The following is a 24,837-nucleotide window of genomic DNA, read 5'->3' as shown; positions in this document are numbered from 1 at the left end:
CATAACAGTGCTCAAAACACAACCCCCCATACATAACAGTGCTCAAAACACAACCCCCATACATAATAGTGCCGAAAACACAACCCCCCATACATAACAGTGCTCAAAACACAACCCCCCATACATAATAGTGCCGAAAACACAACCCCCCATACATAACAGTGCTCAAAACACAACCCCCATACATAATAGTGCCGAAAACACAACCCCCCATACATAACAGTGCTCAAAACACAACCCCCCATACATAATAGTGCCGAAAACACAACCCCCCATACATAACAGTGCCGAAAACACAACCCCCCATACATAACAGTGCTGAAAACACAACCCCCCATACATAACAGTGCCGAAAACACAACCCCCCATACATAACAGTGCTGAAAACACAACCCCCCATACATAACAGTGCCGAAAACACAACCCCCCATACATAATAGTGCCGAAAACACAACCCTCCATACATAACAGTGCCGAAAACACAACCCCCCATACATAACAGTGCTCAAAACACAACCCCCATACATAATAGTGCCGAAAACACAACCCCCCATACATAACAGTGCTCAAAACACAACCCCCATACATAATAGTGCCGAAAACACAACCCCCCATACATAACAGTGCCGAAAACACAACCCCCCATACATAACAGTGCTGAAAACACAACCCCCCATACATAACAGTGCCGAAAACACAACCCCCCATACATAACAGTGCTGAAAACACAACCCCCCATACATAACAGTGCCGAAAACACAACCCCCCATACATAATAGTGCCGAAAACACAACCCTCCATACATAACAGTGCCGAAAACACAACCCCCCATACATAACAGTGCTGAAAACACAACCCCCCATACATAATAGTGCTGAAAATACAACCCCCCCATACATAATAGTGCTGTCGAGGATATATCAACCCCTATAACAGCACCACATAGCACCCATATTAGCTCCTCTATAGCCCCATATTAGCTCCTCTATAGCCCCCCATCCTCTATAGTCTGTTATTAGCTCCTCTATAGTCCCCTTATTAGCTCCTCTATAGCCCCCCATCCTCTATAGTCCGTTATTAGCTCCTCTATAGCCCCCCATCCTCTATAGTCCGTTATTAGCTCCTCTATAGTCCCCTTATTAGCTCCTCTATAGCCCCCAGATTAGCTCCTCTATAGCCCCCAGATTAGCTCCTCTATAGCCCCCAGATTAGCTCCTCTATAGCCCCCCAGATTAGCTCCTCTATAGCCCCCAGATTAGCTCCTCTATAGTCCGTTATTAGCTCCTCTATAGCCCCCAGATTAGCTCCTCTATAGCCCCCCAGATTAGCTCCTCTATAGTCCCCCAGATTAGGTCCTCTATAGTCCCCTTATTAACTCCTCTATAGCCCCCAGATTAGCTCCTCTACAGCCCCCATATTGGTCCTCTGTAGCCCCCATATTATCTCCATTGTAGCCCCCATATTATCTCCATTGTAGCCCCCATATTAGCTCCTCTGTAGCCCCCATATTGGCTCCTCTCTAGCCCCCATACTGGCTCCTCTGTAGCCCCCATATTAGCTCCTCTGTAGCCCCCATACTGGCTCCTCTGTAGCCCCCATACTGGCTCCTCTGTAGCCCCCATACTAGCTCCTCTGTAGCCCTCATATTGGCTCCTCTGTAGCCCCCATACTAACTCCTCTGTAGCCCCCATACTAGCTCCTCTGTAGCCCCCATATTAGCTCCTCTGTAGCCCCCATACTTGCTCCTCTGTAGCCCCCATACTTGCTCCTCTGTAGCCCCCATACTTGCTCCTCTGTAGCCCCCATACTAGCTCCTCTGTAGCCCTCATATTGGCTCCTCTGTAGCCCCCATACTAACTCCTCTGTAGCCCCCATACTAGCTCCTCTGTAGCCCCCATATTAGCTCCTCTGTAGCCCCCATACTTGCTCCTCTGTAGCCCCCATACTTGCTCCTCTGTAACCCCCATACTTGCTCCTCTGTAGCCCCCATATTGTCTCCTCTGTAGCCCTCATACTTGCTCCCCCAGACTCCTCGTGCTTCCCGTAATTGTTATTTTACCTCTTTCGCTGTCGTCATTTCATATTCCTGCAGCTGCTGCTGAAATCCGAGGTTGGGCCCCACATACGGCCTCACGGCTCGCACCGCGGACAGGCATTCCTCCCAGCCAAGGGCCGTCACCGTCATGAGATAGGCGACCACGATGGTGGTGCTGCGAGACACGCCGGCCAAGCTGTGGGCACAGGAGACATCATCACACACCGCCCACCCGGCTCCTGGGCCGCACGGCAGGAGACATCATCACACACCGCACACCCGGCTCCTGGGCCGCACGGCAGGAGACATCATCACACACCGCCCACCCGGCTCCTGGGCTGCATGGCAGGAGACATCATCACACACCGCACACCCGGCTCCTGGGCCGCACGGCAGAGACATCATCACACATCGCACACCCGGCTCCTGGGCCGCACGGCAGGAGACATCATCACACACCGCCCACCCGGCTCCTGGGCCGCACGGCAGGAGACATCATCACACACCGCACACCCGGCTCCTGGGCCACACGGCAGGAGACATCATCACACACCGCACACCCGGCTCCTGGGCCGCACGGCAGGAGACATCATCACACACCGCACACCCGGCTCCTGGGCCGCACGGCAGGAGACATCATCACACATCACACACCCGGCTCCTGGGCCGCACGGCAGGAGACATCATCACACATCACACACCCGGCTCCTGGGCCGCACGGCAGGAGACATCATCACACACCGCACACCCGGCTCCTGGGCCGCATGGCAGGAGACATCATCACACACCGCACACCCGGCTCCTGGGCCGCATGGCAGGAGACATCATCGCACACCCGGCTCCTGGGCCGCACGGCAGGAGACATCATCACACACCGCACACCCGGCTCCTGGGCCGCACGGCAGAGACATCATCACACATCGCACACCCGGCTCCTGGGCCGCACGGCAGGAGACATCATCACACACCGCCCACCCGGCTCCTGGGCCACACGGCAGGAGACATCATCACACACCGCACACCCGGCTCCTGGGCCGCACGGCAGGAGACATCATCACACACCGCACACCCGGCTCCTGGGCCGCACGGCAGGAGACATCATCACACACCGTACACCCGGCTCCTGGGCCGCACGGCAGGAGACATCATCACACACCGTACACCCGGCTCCTGGGCCGCACGGCAGAGACATCATCACACACCGTACACCCGGCTCCTGGGCCGCACGGCAGAGACATCATCACACACCGCACACCCGGCTCCTGGGCCGCATGGCAGGAGACATCATCACACACACCGCACACCCGGCTCCTGGGCCGCACGGCAGGAGACATCATCACACACCGCACACCCGGCTCCTGGGCCGCACGGCAGAAGACATCATCACACACCGCACACCCGGCTCCTGGGCCGCACGGCAGAGACATCATCACACACCGCACACCCGGCTCCTGGGCCGCACGGCAGGAGACATCATCACACACCGCTCACCCGGCTCCTGGGCCGCACGGCAGGAGACATCATCACACACCGCACACCCGGCTCCTGGGCCGCACGGCAGGAGACATCATCACACACCGCACACCCGGCTCCTGGGCCGCACGGCAGGAGACATCATCACACACCGCACACCCGGCTCCTGGGCCGCACGGCAGGAGACATCATCACACACCGCACACCCGGCTCCTGGGCCGCACGGCAGGAGACATCATCACACACCGCACACCCGGCTCCTGGGCCGCACGGCAGGAGACATCATCACACACCGCACACCCGGCTCCTGGGCCGCACGGCAGGAGACATCATCACACACCGCACACCCGGCTCCTGGGCCGCACGGCAGAGACATCATCACACACCGCACACCCGGCTCCTGGGCCGCACGGCAGGAGACATCATCACACACCGCTCACCCGGCTCCTGGGCCGCACGGCAGGAGACATCATCACACACCGCACACCCGGCTCCTGGGCCGCACGGCAGGAGACATCATCACACACCGCACACCCGGCTCCTGGGCCGCACGGCAGGAGACATCATCACACACCGCACACCCGGCTCCTGGGCCACACGGCAGGAGACATCATCACACACCGCACACCCGGCTCCTGGGCCGCACGGCAGGAGACATCATCACACACCGCACACCCGGCTCCTGGGCCGCACGGCAGGAGACATCATCACACACCGCACACCCGGCTCCTGGGCCGCACGGCAGGAGACATCATCCGCAATATTCGGGGTTTTGTTACTTGTCCCCATTCATCCACAGCGAGAGGAGATGTAAAATGGAAGAACGATGGAGGGAAAAAGCAGTAAATATCGCACAACTTCATATTTCACATTTTCCTGCATTAAATGTATATTAAAGAGTCCAAGAATTCAGAAACCCGGCACTGACCAGTGAACAAGGCATCCGCCGCCATTCACACGACACTCGTGGATGAACCGGATGCTCTTCTTAAAATGCTGAATCCTGGGGAAGAAAGAGCAAAGAATAAGCGATGAAATATAATAATACCGGCTACTGCTCTATTACTGCTGAGAACCGGCCCGTATACATGTGCGAGGGGTGTCAGCCCCGCCTACTGACAACCGGCCTGTATACATGTGCGAGGGGTGTCAGCCCCGCCTCTCTACTGACAACCGGCCTGTATACATGTGCGAGGGGTGTCAGCCCCGCCTACTGACAACCGGCCTGTATACATGTGCGAGGGGTGTCAGCCCCGCCTACTGACAACCGGCCTGTATACATGTGCGAGGGGTGTCAGCCCCGCCTCTCTACTGACAACCGGCCCGTATACATGTGCGAGGGGTGTCAGCCCCGCCTACTGACAACCGGCCTGTATACATGTGCGAGGGGTGTCAGCCCCGCCTACTGACAACCGGCCTGTATACATGTGCGAGGGGTGTCAGCCCCGCCTCTCTACTGACAACCGGCCCGTATACATGTGCGAGGGGTGTCAGCCCCGCCTCTCCACTGACAACCGACCTGTATACATGTGCGAGGGGTGTCAGCCCCGCCTACTGACAACCGGCCTGTATACATGTGCGAGGGGTGTCAGCCCCGCCTCTCCACTGACAACCGGCCTGTATACATGTGCGAGGGGTGTCAGCCCCGCCTACTGACAACCGGCCTGTATACATGTGCGAGGGGTGTCAGCCCCGCCTACTGACAACCAGCCCGTATACATGTGCGAGGCGTGTCAGCCCCGCCTCTCTACTGACAACCGACCTGTATACATGTGTGAGGGGTGTCAGCCCCGCCTCTCTACTGACAACCGGCCTGCATACATGTGCGAGGGGTGTCAGCCCCGCCTACTGACAACCAGCCCGTATACATGTGCGAGGGGTGTCAGCCCCGCCTCTCTACTGACAACCGACCTGTATACATGTGCGAGGGGTGTCAGCCCCGCCTCTCTACTGACAACCAGCCTGTATACATGTGCGAGGGGTGTCAGCCCCGCCTCTCTACTGACAACCGGCCTGTATACATGTGCGAGGGGTGTCAGCCCCGCCTACTGACAACTGGCCCGTATACATGTGCGAGGGGTGTCAGCCCCGCCCCCGGTGATGACATCACTTATATAATGACATGAACAGACATGAGGCCACACCCTTTATACTTAGCCCTGCCCCTGGTGATAACATCACTGATAAAATGAAGTGATCAGACATGAGGCCACACCCCTTATACTTAGCCCCGCCCCTGGTGATGACTTCGCTGATATAATGACATGAACAGACATGAGGCCACACCCCTTATATACAGCCCCGCCCCTGGTGATGACATCACTGATATAATGACATGAACAGACATGAGACCACACCCCTTATATACAGCCCCGCCCCTGGTGATGACTTCGCTGATATAATGACATGAACAGACATGAGGCCACACCCCTTATATACAGCCCCGCCCCTGGTGATGACATCACTGATATAATGACATGAACAGACATGAGACCACACCCCTTATATACAGCCCTGCCCCTGGTGATGACATCACTGATATAATGACGTGATCATACATGAGGCCACACCTCTTATACTTAGCCCCGCCCCTGGTGATGACATCACTGATATAATGACGTGGTCAGACATGCAGGGGGTACTATGTGTGGCAGCTGCACTAGATGTGAGCAGCACTATGACGGGAAGCTTCCTCAGCCCAGTATGGTGGAGGGGTCTTCTGGTCCCGGTATGTGATGTGCGCACGGTCACGATTGCCTCTATCCCCGCGGCCGGTCACCTGATGACTAGATTCTCATCCGGCTTCTCTCAATAGAACATTGCTTCCATTCACTGACACCAAACACAGGTCCAGAAATTGTAACAAAAGCCTCCAGGAACATGGAGCCCTTTAAGCTGCTAACCTTTAGCTATTGTTCTCTGGTGTCAGGCTGGTGTGGCTGCTTTTGGTTGGGTTCCTGCTGCTGATTGTGTGGTTTTGGATCTTATGACGGCAGGGGGCGGCCGTCCTGCGGAGAATTGCTGAGTGCAATGTGTGTGTATGCGCTGACATTTCAAATCCGCAGCCGAGATGATTCACTCTGACATTTCTGCAGACGGCTCAGGACCAGGACGGCGAAGAACACGTGTAATCCCCCCGGGGCAGGAAACCGCGGGGACGCCGAGGACTCAGCCCTACATACATAGTGTAAGGGACTCGTATATGGCTGCAACACATGCAGAGGCGCGGTACGATCGTGACATGTATGAGATATTAGGTCACAGCAAGCAGAGGTAGTGAAACTGCTGCAGAATTAGGATGTAAAGTCCATTACTGCAGAACTTCACTACCTGGTCATTATATATAATGGAGGCCGCGCGTCCTGGGGACCGGAGGATTATAACCCTGTAATACTCATTGTCGGGGGTCACCAGACGCAGCCCCCCCATTATTGCTGTATACCGGGGGCTGATCGCCCACCACGCGTTCGCCTGCTATTCTGGTGCTGGCGTTACATTGCACACGGATGTCGCTAGTAAAATTCATTAATTTCCTGTATTAGAAAAACAAAAAGTCTGAAGATGGAGGCGACAACTCACAAGGTGATAACCCACTTCCTCCTGAAGGGTCCGGACTGGCCGCCGCCGCAGTAAGAAATGCCACCACAGGGAAGACTTTACAAAGTAGAGAAAGAAAAGGACGAAGCAAAAAGAGAGGCAGAAAAAGAGGCAAAATGAGCTGTGCATAGGCAGAAAGGGCCCTGAGCACCGGCCGGGGGCAAGAACTGCAGCAGGGAGGCACAAGGTGCCCCCCAACCTCTAATACCCTGCCCCACTGCACCCGTCCTGTGCGGATGGAGTGTGACAATGTGCAATAATGAGACGGTACAGATCACAGGCCGATGCTGCACGCGCTCCCTGCACTGACACACTGTACCGAACTATCAGGACATGTATGCTTAACCTCACAGTGTCTGCACTGGATGCAACTGTAGCAAACGCAAAGCTCTAGGAACTAGGATTATATGACCGACCAAGATCAGAAACAATGGCGTCATACGACAAACCGAGATCAGAAACAATGGCGTCATACGAGCGACCGAGATCAGAAACAATGGCGTCATACGAGCGACCGAGATCAGAAACAATGGCGTCATACGAGCGACTGAGATCAGAAACAATGGCGTCATACGAGCGACTGAGATCAGAAACAATGGCAACATACGAGCGACTGAGATCAGAAACAATGGCGTCATACGAGCGACCGAGATCAGAAACAATGGCGTCATACGACAAACCGAGATCAGAAACAATGGCGTCATACGAGCGACCGAGATCAGAAACAATGGCGTGATACGACAAACCGAGATCAGAAACAATGGCGTCATACGACAAACCGAGATCAGAAACAATGGCATCATACGAGCGACCGAGATCAGAAACAATGGCGTGATACGAGCGGACGAGATCAGTAACAATGGCGTCATACGAGCGACCGAGATCAGAAACAATGGCGTCATACGAGCGACCGAGATCAGAAACAATGGCGTCATACGACAAACCGAGATCAGAAACAATGGCGTCATATGAGCGACCGAGATCAGAAACAATGGCATCATACGAGCGACCGAGATCAGAAACAATGGCGTCATACGAGCGGCCGAGATCAGAAACAATGGCATCATACGAGCGGCCGAGATCAGAAACAATGGCGTCATACGAGCGACCGAGATCAGAAACAATGGCGTCATACGACAAACCGAGATCAGAAACAATGGCGTCATATGAGCGACCGAGATCAGAAACAATGGCGTCATACGACCGACCGAGATCAGAAACAATGGCGTCATACGAGCGACTGAGATCAGAAACAATGGCGTCATACAAGCGACTGAGATCAGAAACAATGGCGTCATACGACCGACCGAGATCAGAAACAATGGCGTCATATGAGCGACCGAGATCAGAAACAATGGCGTCATACGAGTGACCGAGATCAGAAACAATGGCGTCATACGAGCGACCGAGATCAGAAACAATGGCGTCATACGAGCGACCGAGATCAGAAACAATGGCGTCATACGAGCGACTGAGATCAGAAACAATGGCATCATTCGACCGACCGAGATCAGAAACAATGGCGTCATACGAGCGACTGAGATCAGAAACAATGGCGTCATACGAGCGGCCGAGATCAGAAACAATGGCGTCATACGACAAACCGAGATCAGAAACAATGGCGTCATATGAGCGACCGAGATCAGAAACAATGGCGTCATACGAGTGACCGAGATCAGAAACAATAGCGTCCGTCATACGACCGACCGAGATCAGAAACAATGGCGTCATACGAGCGACTGAGATCAGAAACAATGGCGTCATACGAGCGACTGAGATCAGAAACAATGGCGTCATACGACAAACCGAGATCAGAAACAATGGCGTCATACGAGCGACCGAGATCAGAAACAATGGCGTCATACGAGTGACCGAGATCAGAAACAATGGCGTCATACGAGCGACCGAGATCAGAAACAATAGCGTCCGTCATACGACCGACCGAGATCAGAAACAATGGCGTCATACGAGCGACTGAGATCAGAAACAATGGCGTCATACGAGCGGCCGAGATCAGAAACAATGGCGTCATATGACCAACCGAGATCAGAAACAATGGCGTCATATGACCGACCGAGATCAGAAACAATGGCGTCATATGACCGACCGAGATCAGAAACAATGGCGTCATACGAGCGACTGAGATCAGAAACAATGGCGTCATATGACAAACCGAGATCAGAAACAATGGCGTCATATGAGCGACTGAGATCAGAAACAATGGCGTCATATGAGCGACTGAGATCAGGAATAATGGCATCATACGAGCGGCCGAGATCAGAAACAATGGCGTCATACGAGCGACTGAGATCAGAAACAATGGCGTCATATGAGCGACTGAGATCAGGAATAATGGCATCATACGAGCGGCCGAGATCAGAAACAATGGCGTCATACGAGCGACCGAGATCAGGAATAATGGCGTCATACGAGCGGCCGAGATCAGAAACAATGGCGTCATACGAGCGACCGAGATCAGAAACAATGGCATCATATGAGCGGCCGAGATCAGAAACAATGGCGTCATACGAGCGGACGAGATCAGAAACAATGGCGTCATATGAGCGGCCGAGATCAGAAACAATGGCGTCATACGACAAACCGAGATCAGAAACAATGGCGTCATACGAGCGACCGAGATCAGAAATAATGGCGTCATACGAGCGGCCGAGATCAGAAACAATGGCGTCATACGAGCGACCGAGATCAGAAACAATGGCGTCATACGAGCGGCCGAGATCAGGAATAATGGCGTCATACGAGCGGCCGAGATCAGAAACAATGGCGTCATACGACCGACCGAGATCAGAAACAATGGCGTCATACGAGCGGCTGAGATCAGAAACAATGGCGTCATACGACCAACCGAGATCAGAAACAATGGCGTCAAACGAGCGGCTGAGATCAGAAACAATGGCGTCATACGAGCGACCGAGATCAGAAACAATGGCGTCATACGAGCAACCGAGATCAGAAACAATGGCGTCATACGAGCGACTGAGATCAGAAACAATGGCGTCATACGAGCGACTGAGATCAGAAACAATGGCGTCATATGAGCGACTGAGATCAGAAACAATGGCGTCATACGAGCGACTGAGATCAGAAACAATGGCGTCATACGAGCGACTGAGATCAGAAACAAAGCGTCATACGACCAACCGAGATCAGAAACAATGGCGTCATACGAGCGGCTGAGATCAGAAACAATGGCGTCATATGAGCGACTGAGATCAGAAACAATGGCGTCATACGAGCGACTGAGATCAGAAACAATGGCGTCATACGAGCGACCGAGATCAGAAACAATGGCGTCATATGAGCGACTGAGATCAGAAACAATGGCGTCATACGAGCGGCCGAGATCAGGAATAATGGCGTCATACGAGCGACTGAGATCAGAAACAATGGCGTCATACGAGCGGCCGAGATCAGGAATAATGGCGTCATACGAGTGGCCGAGATCAGAAACAATGGCGTCATACAAGTGACTGAGATCAGAAACAATGGCGTCATACGAGCGACTGAGATCAGAAACAAAGCGTCATACGAGCGACCGAGATCAGAAACAATGGCGTCATACGAGCGACCGAGATCAGAAACAATGGCGTCATACAAGTGACTGAGATCAGAAACAATGGCGTCATACGAGCGACTGAGATCAGAAACAAAGCGTCATACGAGCGGCCGAGATCAGAAACAATGGCGTCATACGAGCGACCGAGAGCAAAACACATGAATGAATGAGCCACCCCCATAAATCTGCAGAAACTGTTAGTAACGAGGGCAGAACGGGGGACGAGACACACGCTGCATCCACAAAAACAGCTCATCAAAGGCTGCAATGTTCTGCAGATCTGTAGAGAGGTCAGTGGTGTAATAATCTGCAGGATATATCACTATGTATGTCAGGATATAGAGGAGCGATGCTCTGCAGAGGTCTGTAGTGTAATAATCTGCAGGATATATCACTAGCAGGTGGTGGAGGAGCGATGCTCTGCAGAGAGGTCAGTCATGTAATAATTTGCAGGATATATCACTATTAATCTGTCAGGTGGTGGAGGAGCGATGCTCTGCAGAGAGGTCAGTGGTGTAATACTCTGCAGGATATATCACTGTGTATGAGGAGGTGGAGGAGCGATGCTCTGCAGAGGTCTGTAGTGTAATAATCTGCAGGATATATCACTAGCAGGTGGTGGAGGAGCGATGCTCTGCAGAGAGGTCAGTCATGTAATAATTTGCAGGATATATCACTATTAATCTGTCAGGTGGTGGAGGAGTGATGCTCTGCAGAGAGGTCAGTGGTGTAATACTCTGCAGGATATATCACTATGTATGAGGAGGTGGAGGAGCGATGCTCTGCAGAGGTCTGTAGTGTAATAATCTGCAGGATATATCACTAGCAGGTGGTGGAGGAGCGATGCTCTGCAGAGAGGTCAGTCATGTAATAATCTGCAGGATATATCACTATTAATCTGTCAGGTGGTGGAGGAGCGATGCTCTGCAGAGAGGTCAGTGGTGTAATAATCTTCAGGATATATCACTGTGTATCTGTCAGGTGGTGGAGGAGCGATGCTCTGCAGAGAGGTCAGTGGTGTAATAATCTTCAGGATATATCACTGTATCTGTCAGGTGGTGGAGGAGCGATGCTCTGCAGAGAGGTCAGTGGTGTAATGCTCTGCAGGATATATCACTATGTATCTGTCAGGTGGTGGAGGAGCGATGCTCTGCAGAGAGGTCAGTGGTGTCATACTCTGCAGGATATATCACTATGTATGAGGAGGTGGAGGAGCGATGCTCTGCAGAGAGGTCAGTGGTGTAATACTCTGCAGGATATATCACTATGTATCTGTCAGGTGGTGGAGGAGCGATGCTCTGCAGAGAGGTCAGTGGTGTAATACTCTGCAGGATATATCACTATGTATGAGGAGGTGGAGGAGCGATGCTCTGCAGAGAGGTCAGTGGTGTAATACTCTGCAGCGCACTTGCACATGTGAGGCCGCCCTCATGCCATGGGGCTCTGCAGACTGCAGGGGTGGCTGTTCTGGGAGAAGGGGAAGTGGTCGGAGGGGTCAGACGCTGAGGCTGGAGAGCAGTAGATTCGGGGGAAAGGCGAGGAAGTGCTGTCTTCACAGTAAAAGTTCTTGGAAGAAGTTACACTTATTGGGCAAGTATTTTATCAGCTGCCACCGAGGACCGCAATCATGGAGGGTGGGGGTCCGATCAGGAGTATAGGGGCTCCCCCTATATCTGTGCTAATAGAGGGGAGCACAGGGGGTGATGGTCCTGTGACCACTGGGGTGTGTGCTGCCCCCTTCAGAGTTTAGCGAGGGCCTCTCGTGTGCGGTCGCCGCTATCTTCACAGTCTCCTGTGCAAATTTAGTCGCAACAGCCTGACTCAGAGCAGAAGTCGATGAATGTCAAAGCCGGCACTGATGACCGGACCGCAGGGGTGTGGAGCCACAGGCGGGGGGTGGGGAGCCACAGGCGGGGGGTGGGGAGGCACAGGCGAGGGGTGGGGAGCCACAGGCAGGAGCATCGGGAGCCACAGGGAGGGGGTGTGGAGTCACAATCGGGGGGGGAGATGGAGGCACAGGCCGGGGGGGTAGAGCCCAATGCAGGGAGTGTGGAGGCACAGGCAGGAGCATCGGGAGCCACAGGGAGGGGGTGTGGAGTTACAATCGGGGGGGGGGGGGGGGGATGGAGGCACAGGCGGAGGGTGTGGAATCACAGGAGGGGGTGTAGAGCCCAATGCAGGGGGTGTGGAGGCACAATCGGGGGGGGGGAGATGGAGGCACAGGCCGGGGGGGTAGAGCCCAATGCAGGGAGTGTGGAGGCACAGGCAGGAGCATCGGGAGCCACAGGGAGGGGGTGTGGAGTTACAATCGGGGGGGGGGGGAAGGAGGCACAGGCGGAGGGTGTGGAATCACAGGAGGGGGTGTAGAGCCCAATGCAGGGGGTGTGGAGGCACAGGCCGGGGGGGTTAGAGCCACAGGCGGGGAGTGTGGAGCCACATGCGGGGGGGGGTTAGTCGGGGGCACGGGGAGACAGTATTATTTTACACCCGGTTATTGCGGTCCGGGGATCACCGGATATAACAGAAGCAGATCTAATTATCGGGATAAATTGAAACGAATGTCACCATCGCTTCTACATACGTCAGCGGCTTCACAGCTACATTAGAGTACAAGCTCCTAGGACGAGAAACCCCCTGCCTGTCATACCGATACTCCACAATAGTGAGAGAAAAACCCCGACTGTGGAGGAAACAGACGCTCAGACCTCCCTGCAGTGACGCGGCCGAGCCACAATCACCGGAGGAGACGGCGAGAAAGGAAACTTATCTGCAACATGACATAAGATAAAGCCCGAGGATCTTACAGGTTCTGCCGCTCCGAGTCAGAGGCCGCGATACACAGATAGGTCATATCCTGCAAGAGAGAGCAGACGTCATAGCCGTGTCCTCACCACGACACCCGGCAATAACACACATGTACAGCGACATCAAGCACTGCAGATTATAGGCCGCAGCAATAAAACACATATACAGCAACATCAAGCACTGCAGATTATCAGCCGCAGCAATAAAACACATATACAGCAACATCAAGCACTGCAGATTATCAGCCGCAGCAATAAAACACATATACAGCAACATCAAGCACTGCAGATTATCAGCCGCAGCAATAACGTACATATACAGCGACATCAAGCACTGCAGATTATTAGCCGCAGCAATAACGCACATATACAGCAACATCGAGCATCCGCCCCGCTCCTGTGTGTCCGTCCTACGCCCAGCACAGTGACCATCCACCCCGCTCCTGTGTGTCCGTCCTATCCCCGGCACAGTGACCTTCCACCCCACTCCTGTGTGACCATCCTACGCCCGGCACAGTGACCTTCCGCCCCGCTCCTGTGTGTCCGTACTATCCCCAGCATAGTGACCTTCCGCCCTGCTCTTGTGTGTCCGTCCTACGCCTGGCACAGTGACCTTCCGCCCCGCTCCTGTGTGTCCGTACTATCCCCAGCATAGTGACCTTCCACCCTGCTCCTGTGTGTCCGTACTATCCCCAGCAGTGACCTTCCGCCCCACTCCTGTGTGTCCGTACTATCCCCAGCACAGTGACCTTCCGCCCCGCTCCTGTGTGTACATCCTATCCCCAGCACAGTGACCTTCCGCCCCGCTCCTGTGTGTACATCCTATCCCCAGCACAGTGACCTTCCGCCCCGCTCCTGTGTGTACATCCTATCCCCAGCACAGTGACCTTCCGCCCCGCTCCTGTGTGTACATCCTATCCCCAGCACAGTGACCTTCCGCCCCGCTCCTGTGTGTTCATCCTATCCCCAGCACACTGACCTTCCGCCCCGCTCCTGTATGTCCGTCCTATGCCTGGCACAGTGACCTTCCGCCCCGCTCCTGTATGTCCGTCCTATGCCTGGCACAGTGACCTTCCGCCCAGCTCCTGTGTGTCCGTCGTATGGCCAGCGAAGTCCGTGAGGTCTTTTATTATTGTTTCCTTGTGTAATTTTAGGGCGCACAGGGCACAAGTTTAATTTTTTGCACAGAGGACATAGAAGATGAGGACGGTTCATCCTCAGCCCTAGAGATCGCTGCAAAAATAAAAATAACCTGCCCGGAGCCGCATCTTACATCATGCCCCCTGTGTGTGGCAGGAAGAAATAGGAACAGGAAAGGGGGGTGAGCGGTTGAGTAACACATCGAGCAGAGATTGAGGGCGTTGTGAGGATGGGGCGCAGCATCCTCCACAGATGGCCCTGCTCTTCTGCAGCTTCCAGACACAGGAGGAAAGGAAACAGCTGCAGGGTCTAAGAGCATCAGAGATGCTCCCGGGAAAACCACAGGACACTGCTGTCACCGCGCACGATCAATGACTGCAATCACAACGCACCGAGCGGGGGAGACGCTTATCACAGCCCCCCGAAGCCCCGGAGCGTCCCCCCAACAACAGCCGCAGCAAAACGCTCCGCACAGGCACTGCTGTGCTGCACGACCTGCAAAGCGGGAGATGCTGCAATCATTACTGACTGATCCTGATAATGAGGAGAAGAGATGCTGCAATCATTACTGACTGATCCTGATAATGGGGAGAAGAGAAGCTGCAATCATTACTGACTGATCCTGATAATGGGGAGAAGAGAAGCTGCAATCATTACTGACTGATCCTGATAATGGGGAGAAGAGATGCTGCAATCATTACTGACTGATCCTGATAATGGGGAGAAGAGAAGCTGCAATCATTACTGACTGATCCTGATAATGAGGAGAAGAGATGCTGCAATCATTACTGACTGATCCTGATAATGAGGAGAAGAGATGCTGCAATCATTACTGACTGATCCTGATAATGGGGAGAAGAGAAGCTGCAATCATTACTGACTGATCCTGATAATGGGGGAGAAGAGACGCTGCAATCATTACTGACTGATCCTGATAATGGGGGGGAAGAGATGCTGCAATCATTACTGACTGATCTGATAATGGGGGAGAAGAGACGCTGCAATCATTACTGACTGATCCTGATAATGGGGGAGAAGAGACGCTGCAATCATTACTGACTGATCCTGATAATGGGGGGAAGAGATGCTGCAATTATTACTGACTGATCCTGATAATGGGGAGAAGAGATGCTGCAATCATTACTGACTGATCCTGATAATGGGGAGAAGAGATGCTGCAATCATTACTGACTGATCCTGATAATGGAGAAGAGATGCTGCAATCATTACTGACTGATCCTGATAATGAGGAGAAGAGATGCTGCAATCATTACTGACTGATCCTGATAATGGGGGGAAGAGATGCTGCAAATCATTACTGACTGATCCTGATAATGAGGAGAAGAGATGCTGCAATCATTACTGACTGATCCTGATAATGGGGGAAGAGATGCTGCAATCATTACTGACTGATCCTGATAATGAGAAGAGATGCTGCAATCATTACTGACTGATCCTGATAATGGGGAGAAGAGATGCTGCAATCATTACTGACTGATCCTGATAATGGGGAGAAGAGATGCTGCAATCATTACTGACTGATCCTGATAATGGAGAAGAGATGCTGCAATCATTACTGACTGATCCTGATAATGGGGGAGAAGAGATGCTGCAATCATTACTGACTGATCCTGATAATGGGGAGAAGAGATGCTGCAATCATTACTGACTGATCCTGATAATGGGGAGAAGAGATGCTGCAATCATTACTGACTGATCCTGATAATGGGGAGAAGAGATGCAGCAATCATTACTGACTGATCCTGATAATGGGGAGAAGAGATGCTGCAATCATTACTGACTGATCCTGATAATGGGGAGAAGAGATGCTGCAATCATTACTGACTGATCCTGATAATGGGGAGAAGAGATGCTGCAATCATTACTGACTGATCCTGATAATGGGGAGAAGAGATGCTGCAATCATTACTGACTGATCCTGATAATGAGGAGAAGAGATGCTGCAATCATTACTGACTGATCCTGATAATGAGGAGAAGAGATGCTGCAATAATTACTGACTGATCCTGATAATGGGGAGATGAGATGCTGCAATCATTACTGACTGATCCTGATAATGGGGGAAGAGATGCTGCAATCATTACTGACTGATCCTGATAATGGAGAGAAGAGATGCTGCAATCATTACTGACTGAGGGAGAAGAGATGCTGCAATCATTACTGACTGATCCTGATAATGGGGAGAAGAGAAGCTGCAATCATTACTGACTGATCCTGATAATGGAGAAGAGATGCTGCAATCATTACTGACTGATCCTGATAATGGGGAGAAGAGATGCTGCAACCATTACTGACTGATTCTGATAATGGGGAGAAGAGATGCTGCAATAACTACTGACTGATCCTGATAATGGGGAGAAGAGACGCTGCAATCATTACTGACTGATCCTGATAATGGAGAAGAGACAGCTGCAATCATTACTGACTGATCCTGATAATGGGGAGAAGAGATGCTGCAATCATTACTGACTGATCCTGATAATGGGAGAAGAGACTGCTGCAATCATTACTGACTGATCCTGATAATGAGGAGAAGAGATGCTGCAATCATTACTGACTGATTCTGATAATGGAGAGAAGAGATGCTGCAATCATTACTGACTGATCCTGATAATGAGGAGAAGAGATGCTGCAATCATTACTGACTGATCCTGATAATGGGGAGAAGAGATGCTGCAATCATTACTGACTGATCCTGATAATGAGGAGAAGAGATGCTGCAATCATTACTGACTGATCCTGATAATGGGGAGAAGAGATGCTGCAATCATTACTGACTGATCCTGATAATGGGAGAAGAGATGCTGCAATCATTACTGACTGATCCTGATAATGGAGAAGAGATGCTGCAATCATTACTGACTGATCCTGATAATGGGGAGAAGAGATGCTGCAATCATTACTGACTGATCCTGATAATGGGAGAAGAGATGCTGCAATCATTACTGACTGATCCTGATAATGGGAGAAGAGATGCTGCAATCATTACTGACTGATCCTGATAATGGAGAGAAGAGATGCTGCAATCATTACTGACTGATCCTGATAATGGGGAGAAGAGATGCTGCAATCATTACTGACTGATCCTGATAATGGGGAGAAGAGATGCTGCAATCATTACTGACTGATCCTGATAATGAGGAGAAGAGATGCTGCAATCATTACTGACTGATCCTGATAATGGGGAGAAGAGATGCTGCAATCATTACTGACTGATCCTGATAATGGGGAGAAGAGATGCTGCAATCATTACTGACTGATCCTGATAATGAGGAGAAGAGATGCTGCAATCATTACTGACTGATCCTGATAATGAGGAGAAGAGATGCTGCAATCATTACTGACTGATCCTGATAATGGGGAGAAGAGATGCTGCAATCATTACTGACTGATCCTGATAATGGGGAGAAGAGATGCTGCAATCATTACTGACTGATCCTGATAATGAGGAGAAGAGATGCTGCAATCATTACTGACTGATCCTGATAATGGGGAGAAGAGATGCTGCAATCATTACTGACTGATCCTGATAATGAGGAGAAGAGATGCTGCAATCATTACTGACTGATCCTGATAATGAGGAGAAGAGATGCTGCAATCATTACTGACTGATCCTGATAATGGAGAAGAGATGCTGCAATCATTACTGACTGATCCTGATAATGGGGAGAAGAGATGCTGCAATCATTACTGACTGATCCTGATAATGAGGAGAAGAGATGCTGCAATCATTACTGACTGATCCTGATAATGGGGAGAAGAGATGCTGCAATCATTACTGACTGATCCTGATAATGGAGAAGAGATGCTGCAATCATTACTGACTGATCCTGATAATGGGAGAAGAGATGCTGCAATCATTACTGACTGATCCTGATAATGGGGAGAAGAGATGCTGCAATCATTACTGACTGATCCTGATAATGGGAGAAGAGATGCTGCAATCATTACTGACTGATCCTGATAATGGGGAGAAGAGATGCTGCAATCATTACTGACTGATCCTGATAATGGAGAGAAGAGATGCTGCAATCATTACTGACTGATCCTGATAATGGGGAGAAGAGATGCTGCAATCATTACTGACTGATCCTGATAATGGGGAGAAGAGATGCTGCAATCATTACTGACTGATCCTGATAATGAGGAGAAGAGATGCTGCAATCATTACTGACTGATCCTGATAATGAGGAGAAGAGATGCTGCAATCATTACTGACTGATCCTGATAATGGGGAGAAGAGATGCTGCAATCATTACTGACTGATCCTGATAATGGGGAGAAGAGATGCTGCAATCATTACTGACTGATCCTGATAATGAGGAGAAGAGATGCTGCAATCATTACTGACTGATCCTGATAATGGGGAGAAGAGATGCTGCAATCATTACTGACTGATCCTGATACTGAGGAGAAGAGATGCTGCAATCATTACTGACTGATCCTGATAATGGGGAGAAGAGATGCTGCAATCATTACTGACTGATCCTGATAATGGAGAAGAGATGCTGCAATCATTACTGACTGATCCTGATAATGGGGGAGAAGAGATGCTGCAATCATTACTGACTGATCCTGATAATGTGGAGAAGAGATGCTGCAATCATTACTGACTGATCCTGATAATGAGGAGAAGAGATGCTGCAATCATTACTGACTGATCCTGATAATGAGGAGAAGAGATGCTGCAATCATTACTGACTGATCCTGATAATGAGGAGAAGAGATGCTGCAATCATTACTGACTGATCCTGATAATGGGGAGAAGAGATGCTGCAATCATTACTGACTGATCCTGATAATGAGGAGAAGAGATGCTGCAATCATTACTGACTGATCCTGATAATGGGGAGAAGAGATGCTGCAATCATTACTGACTGATCCTGATAATGGAGGAGAAGAGATGCTGCAATCATTACTGACTGATCCTGATAATGAGGAGAAGAGATGCTGCAATCATTACTGACTGATCCTGATAATGGGGAGAAGAGATGCTGCAATCATTACTGACTGATCCTGATAATGGGAGAAGAGATGCTGCAATCATTACTGACTGATCCTGATAATGGGGAGAAGAGATGCTGCAATCATTACTGACTGATCCTGATAATGGGAGAAGAGATGCTGCAATCATTACTGACTGATCCTGATAATGGGGAGAAGAGATGCTGCAATCATTACTGACTGATCCTGATAATGGAGAGAAGAGATGCTGCAATCATTACTGACTGATCCTGATAATGAGGAGAAGAGATGCTGCAATCATTACTGACTGATCCTGATAATGGAGAGAAGAGAAGCTGCAATCATTACTGACTGATCCTGATAATGAGGAGAAGAGATGCTGCAATCATTACTGACTGATCCTGATAATGAGGAGAAGAGATGCTGCAATCATTACTGACTGATCCTGATAATGGAGAAGAGATGCTGCAATCATTACGGACTGATCCTGATAATGGGGAGAAGAGATGCTGCAATCATTACTGACTGATCCTGATAATGAGGAGAAGAGATGCTGCAATCATTACTGACTGATCCTGATAATGGAGAGAAGAGATGCTGCAATCATTACTGACTGATCCTGATAATGGGGAGAAGAGATGCTGCAATCATTACTGACTGATCCTGATAATGGGGAGAAGAGATGCTGTAATCATTACTGACTGATCCTGATAATGGGGGAAGAGATGCTGCAATCATTACTGACTGATCCTGATAATGGGGAGAAGAGATGCTGCAATCATTACTGACTGATCCTGATAATGGGGAGAAGAGATGCTGCAATCATTACTGACTGATCCTGATAATGGAGAGAAGAGATGCTGCAATCATTACTGACTGATCCTGATAATGGGGAGAAGAGATGCTGCAATCATTACTGACTGATCCTGATAATGGGGAGAAGAGATGCTGTAATCATTACTGACTGATCCTGATAATGGGGGAAGAGATGCTGCAATCATTACTGACTGATCCTGATAATGGGGAGAAGAGATGCTGCAATCATTACTGACTGATCCTGATAATGAGAAGAGATGCTGCAATCATTACTGACTGATCCTGATAATGGGGAGAAGAGATGCTGCAATCATTACTGACTGATCCTGATAATGGGGGAGAAGAGATGCTGCAATCATTACTGACTGATCCTGATAATGAGGAGAAGAGATGCTGCAATCATTACTGACTGATCCTGATAATGGGGAGAAGAGATGCTGCAATCATTACTGACTGATCCTGATAATGGAGAGAAGAGATGCTGCAATCACTACTGACTGATCCTGATAATGGGGGGAAGAGATGCTGCAATCATTACTGACTGATCCTGATAATGGAGAGAAGAGAAGCTGCAATCATTACTGACTGATCCTGATAATGGGGAGAAGAGATGCTGCAATCATTACTGACTGATCCTGATAATGAGGAGAAGAGATGCTGCAATCATTACTGACTGATCCTGATAATGAGGAGAAGAGATGCTGCAATCATTACTGACTGATCCTGATAATGGGGAGAAGAGATGCTGCAATCATTACTGACTGATCCTGAGAATGAGGAGAAGAGATGCTGCAATCATTACTGACTGATCCTGATAATGGGGAGAAGAGATGCTGCAATCACTACTGACTGATCCTGATAATGGAGAGAAGAGAAGCTGCAATCATTACTGACTGATCCTGATAATGAGGAGAAGAGATGCTGCAATCATTACTGACTGATCCTGATAATGGAGAGAAGAGAAGCTGCAATCATTACTGACTGATCCTGATAATGGGGAGAAGAGATGCTGCAATCATTACTGACTGATCCTGATAATGAGGAGAAGAGATGCTGCAATCATTACTGACTGATCCTGATAATGAGGAGAAGAGATGCTGCAATCATTACTGACTGATCCTGATAATGAGGAGAAGAGACGCTGCAATCATTACTGACTGATCCTGATAATGAGGAGAAGAGACGCTGCAATCATTACTGACTGATCCTGATAATGGGGAGAAGAGATGCTGCAATCATTACTGACTGATCCTGATAATGAGGAGAAGAGATGCTGCAATCATTACTGACTGATCCTGATAATGGGGAGAAGAGATGCTGCAATCATTACTGACTGATCCTGATAATGAGGAGAAGAGATGCTGCAATCATTACTGACTGATCCTGATAATGGAGAAGAGATGCTGCAATCATTACTGACTGATCCTGATAATAGGGAGAAGAGATGCTGCAATCATTACTGACTGATCCTGATAATGGGGAGAAGAGATGCTGCAATCATTACTGACTGATCCTGATAATAGGGAGAAGAGATGCTGCAATCATTACTGACTGATCCTGATAATGGGGAGAAGAAATGCTGCAATCATTACTGACTGATCCTGATAATGGAGAGAAGAGATGCTGCAATCATTACTGACTGATCCTGATAATGGGGGGAAGAGATGCTGCAATCATTACTGACTGATCCTGATAATGGAGAGAAGAGAAGCTGCAATCATTACTGACTGATCCTGATAATGAGGAGAAGAGATGCTGCAATCATTACTGACTGATCCTGATAATGAGGAGAAGAGATGCTGCAATCATTACTGACTGATCCTGATAATGGAGAAGAGATGCTGCAATCATTACGGACTGATCCTGATAATGGGGAGAAGAGATGCTGCAATCATTACTGACTGATCCTGATAATGGAGAGAAGAGAAGCTGCAATCATTACTGACTGATCCTGATAATGGGGAAGAGATGCTGCAATCATTACTGACTGATCCTGATAATGGAGAAGAGATGCTGCAATCATTACTGACTGATCCTGATAATGGAGAGAAGAGATGCTGCAATCATTACTGACTGATCCTGATAATGGGGAGAAGAGATGCTGCAATCATTACTGACTGATCCTGATAATGGGGAGAAGAGATGCTGTAATCATTACTGACTGATCCTGATAATGGGGGAAGAGATGCTGCAATCATTACTGACTGATCCTGATAATGGGGAGAAGAGATGCTGCAATCATTACTGACTGATCCTGATAATGAGAAGAGATGCTGCAATCATTACTGACTGATCCTGATAATGAGAAGAGATGCTGCAATCATTACTGACTTATCCTGATAATGGGGGGGAAGAGATGCTGCAATCATTACTGACTGATCCTGATAATGTGGAGAAGAGATGCTGCAATCATTACTGACTGATCCTGATAATGAGGAGAAGAGATGCTGCAATCATTACTGACTGATCCTGATAATGAGGAGAAGAGATGCTGCAATCATTACTGACTGATCCTGATAATGAGGAGAAGAGATGCTGCAATCATTACTGGCTGATTCTGATAATGGGGAGAAGAGATGCTGCAATCATTACTGACTGATCCTGATAATGAGGAGAAGAGACGCTGCAATCATTACTGACTGATCCTGATAATGGGGAGAAGAGATGCTGCAATCATTACTGACTGATCCTGATAATGGGGAGAAGAGATGCTGCAATCATTACTGACTGATCCTGATAATGGGGAGAAGAGATGCTGCAATCATTACTGACTGATCCTGATAATGGGGAGAAGAGATGCTGCAATCATTACTGACTGATCCTGATAATGAGGAGAAGAGACGCTGCAATCATTACTGACTGATCCTGATAATGAGGAGAAGAGATGCTGCAATCATTACTGACTGATCCTGATAATGGGGAGAAGAGATGCTGCAATCATTACTGACTGATCCTGATAATGGGGAGAAGAGACGCTGCAATCATTACTGACTGATCCTGATAATGGAGAGAAGAGATGCTGCAATCATTACTGACTGATCCTGATAATGGGGAGAAGAGATGCTGCAATCATTACTGACTGATCCTGATAATGAGGAGAAGAGATGCTGCAATCATTACTGACTGATCCTGATAATGAGGAGAAGAGATGCTGCAATCATTACTGACTGATCCTGATAATGGGGAGAAGAGATGCTGCAATCATTACTGACTGATCCTGATAATGGGGGAGAAGAGATGCTGCAATCATTACTGACTGATCCTGATAATGAGGAGAAGAGATGCTGCAATCATTACTGACTGATCCTGATAATGGGGAGAAGAGATGCTGCAATCATTACTGACTGATCCTGATAATGGGGAGAAGAGACGCTGCAATCATTACTGACTGATCCTGATAATGGAGAGAAGAGATGCTGCAATCATTACTGACTGATCCTGATAATGGGGAGAAGAGATGCTGCAATCATTACTGACTGATCCTGATAATGAGGAGAAGAGATGCTGCAATCATTACTGACTGATCCTGATAATGAGGAGAAGAGATGCTGCAATCATTACTGACTGATCCTGATAATGGGGAGAAGAGATGCTGCAATCACTACTGACTGATCCTGATAATGGAGAGAAGAGAAGCTGCAATCATTACTGACTGATCCTGATAATGAGGAGAAGAGATGCTGCAATCATTACTGACTGATCCTGATAATGGAGAGAAGAGAAGCTGCAATCATTACTGACTGATCCTGATAATGGGGAGAAGAGATGCTGCAATCATTACTGACTGATCCTGATAATGAGGAGAAGAGATGCTGCAATCATTACTGACTGATCCTGATAATGAGGAGAAGAGATGCTGCAATCATTACTGACTGATCCTGATAATGAGGAGAAGAGACGCTGCAATCATTACTGACTGATCCTGATAATGAGGAGAAGAGACGCTGCAATCATTACTGACTGATCCTGATAATGGGGAGAAGAGATGCTGCAATCATTACTGACTGATCCTGATAATGAGGAGAAGAGATGCTGCAATCATTACTGACTGATCCTGATAATGGGGAGAAGAGATGCTGCAATAATTACTGACTGATCCTGATAATGAGGAGAAGAGATGCTGCAATCATTACTGACTGATCCTGATAATGGAGAAGAGATGCTGCAATCATTACTGACTGATCCTGATAATAGGGAGAAGAGATGCTGCAATCATTACTGACTAATCCTGATAATGGGGAGAAGAGATGCTGCAATCATTACTGACTGATCCTGATAATAGGGAGAAGAGATGCTGCAATTATTACTGACTGATCCTGATAATGGGGAGAAGAAATGCTGCAATCATTACTGACTGATCCTGATAATGGAGAGAAGAGATGCTGCAATCACTACTGACTGATCCTGAT

At 49.6% G+C, this 24,837-nt stretch overlaps 1 protein-coding gene across 2 annotated transcripts in view; it reads right to left on the bottom strand.

Annotated features, from left to right (window-relative positions):
* The window catches only part of LOC142254894 (dual specificity protein phosphatase 22-A-like), a 74,414-nt gene that overhangs the window by 18,906 nt on the left and 30,671 nt on the right, over nt 1-24,837 (bottom strand). For both annotated transcript variants that reach the window (XM_075326251.1, XM_075326250.1), the window contains exons 5-7: nt 13,487-13,536; nt 4,437-4,511; nt 2,060-2,231 (exon numbers count right to left, since the gene is read on the bottom strand). In XM_075326251.1, the coding sequence (XP_075182366.1) occupies nt 2,060-2,231; nt 4,437-4,511; nt 13,487-13,536 (297 nt within the window). The remainder of the gene's footprint in view (nt 1-2,059; nt 2,232-4,436; nt 4,512-13,486; nt 13,537-24,837) is intronic.

The sequence above is a fragment of the Anomaloglossus baeobatrachus genome, chromosome 10 (genome assembly GCF_048569485.1).
Source record: "Anomaloglossus baeobatrachus isolate aAnoBae1 chromosome 10, aAnoBae1.hap1, whole genome shotgun sequence".
In the NCBI taxonomy this organism is placed as follows: domain Eukaryota; kingdom Metazoa; phylum Chordata; class Amphibia; order Anura; family Aromobatidae; genus Anomaloglossus; species Anomaloglossus baeobatrachus.
The sequence above is the reverse complement of the archived record's forward strand: the minus strand, read 5'-3'. Positions and strand labels throughout refer to the sequence as shown.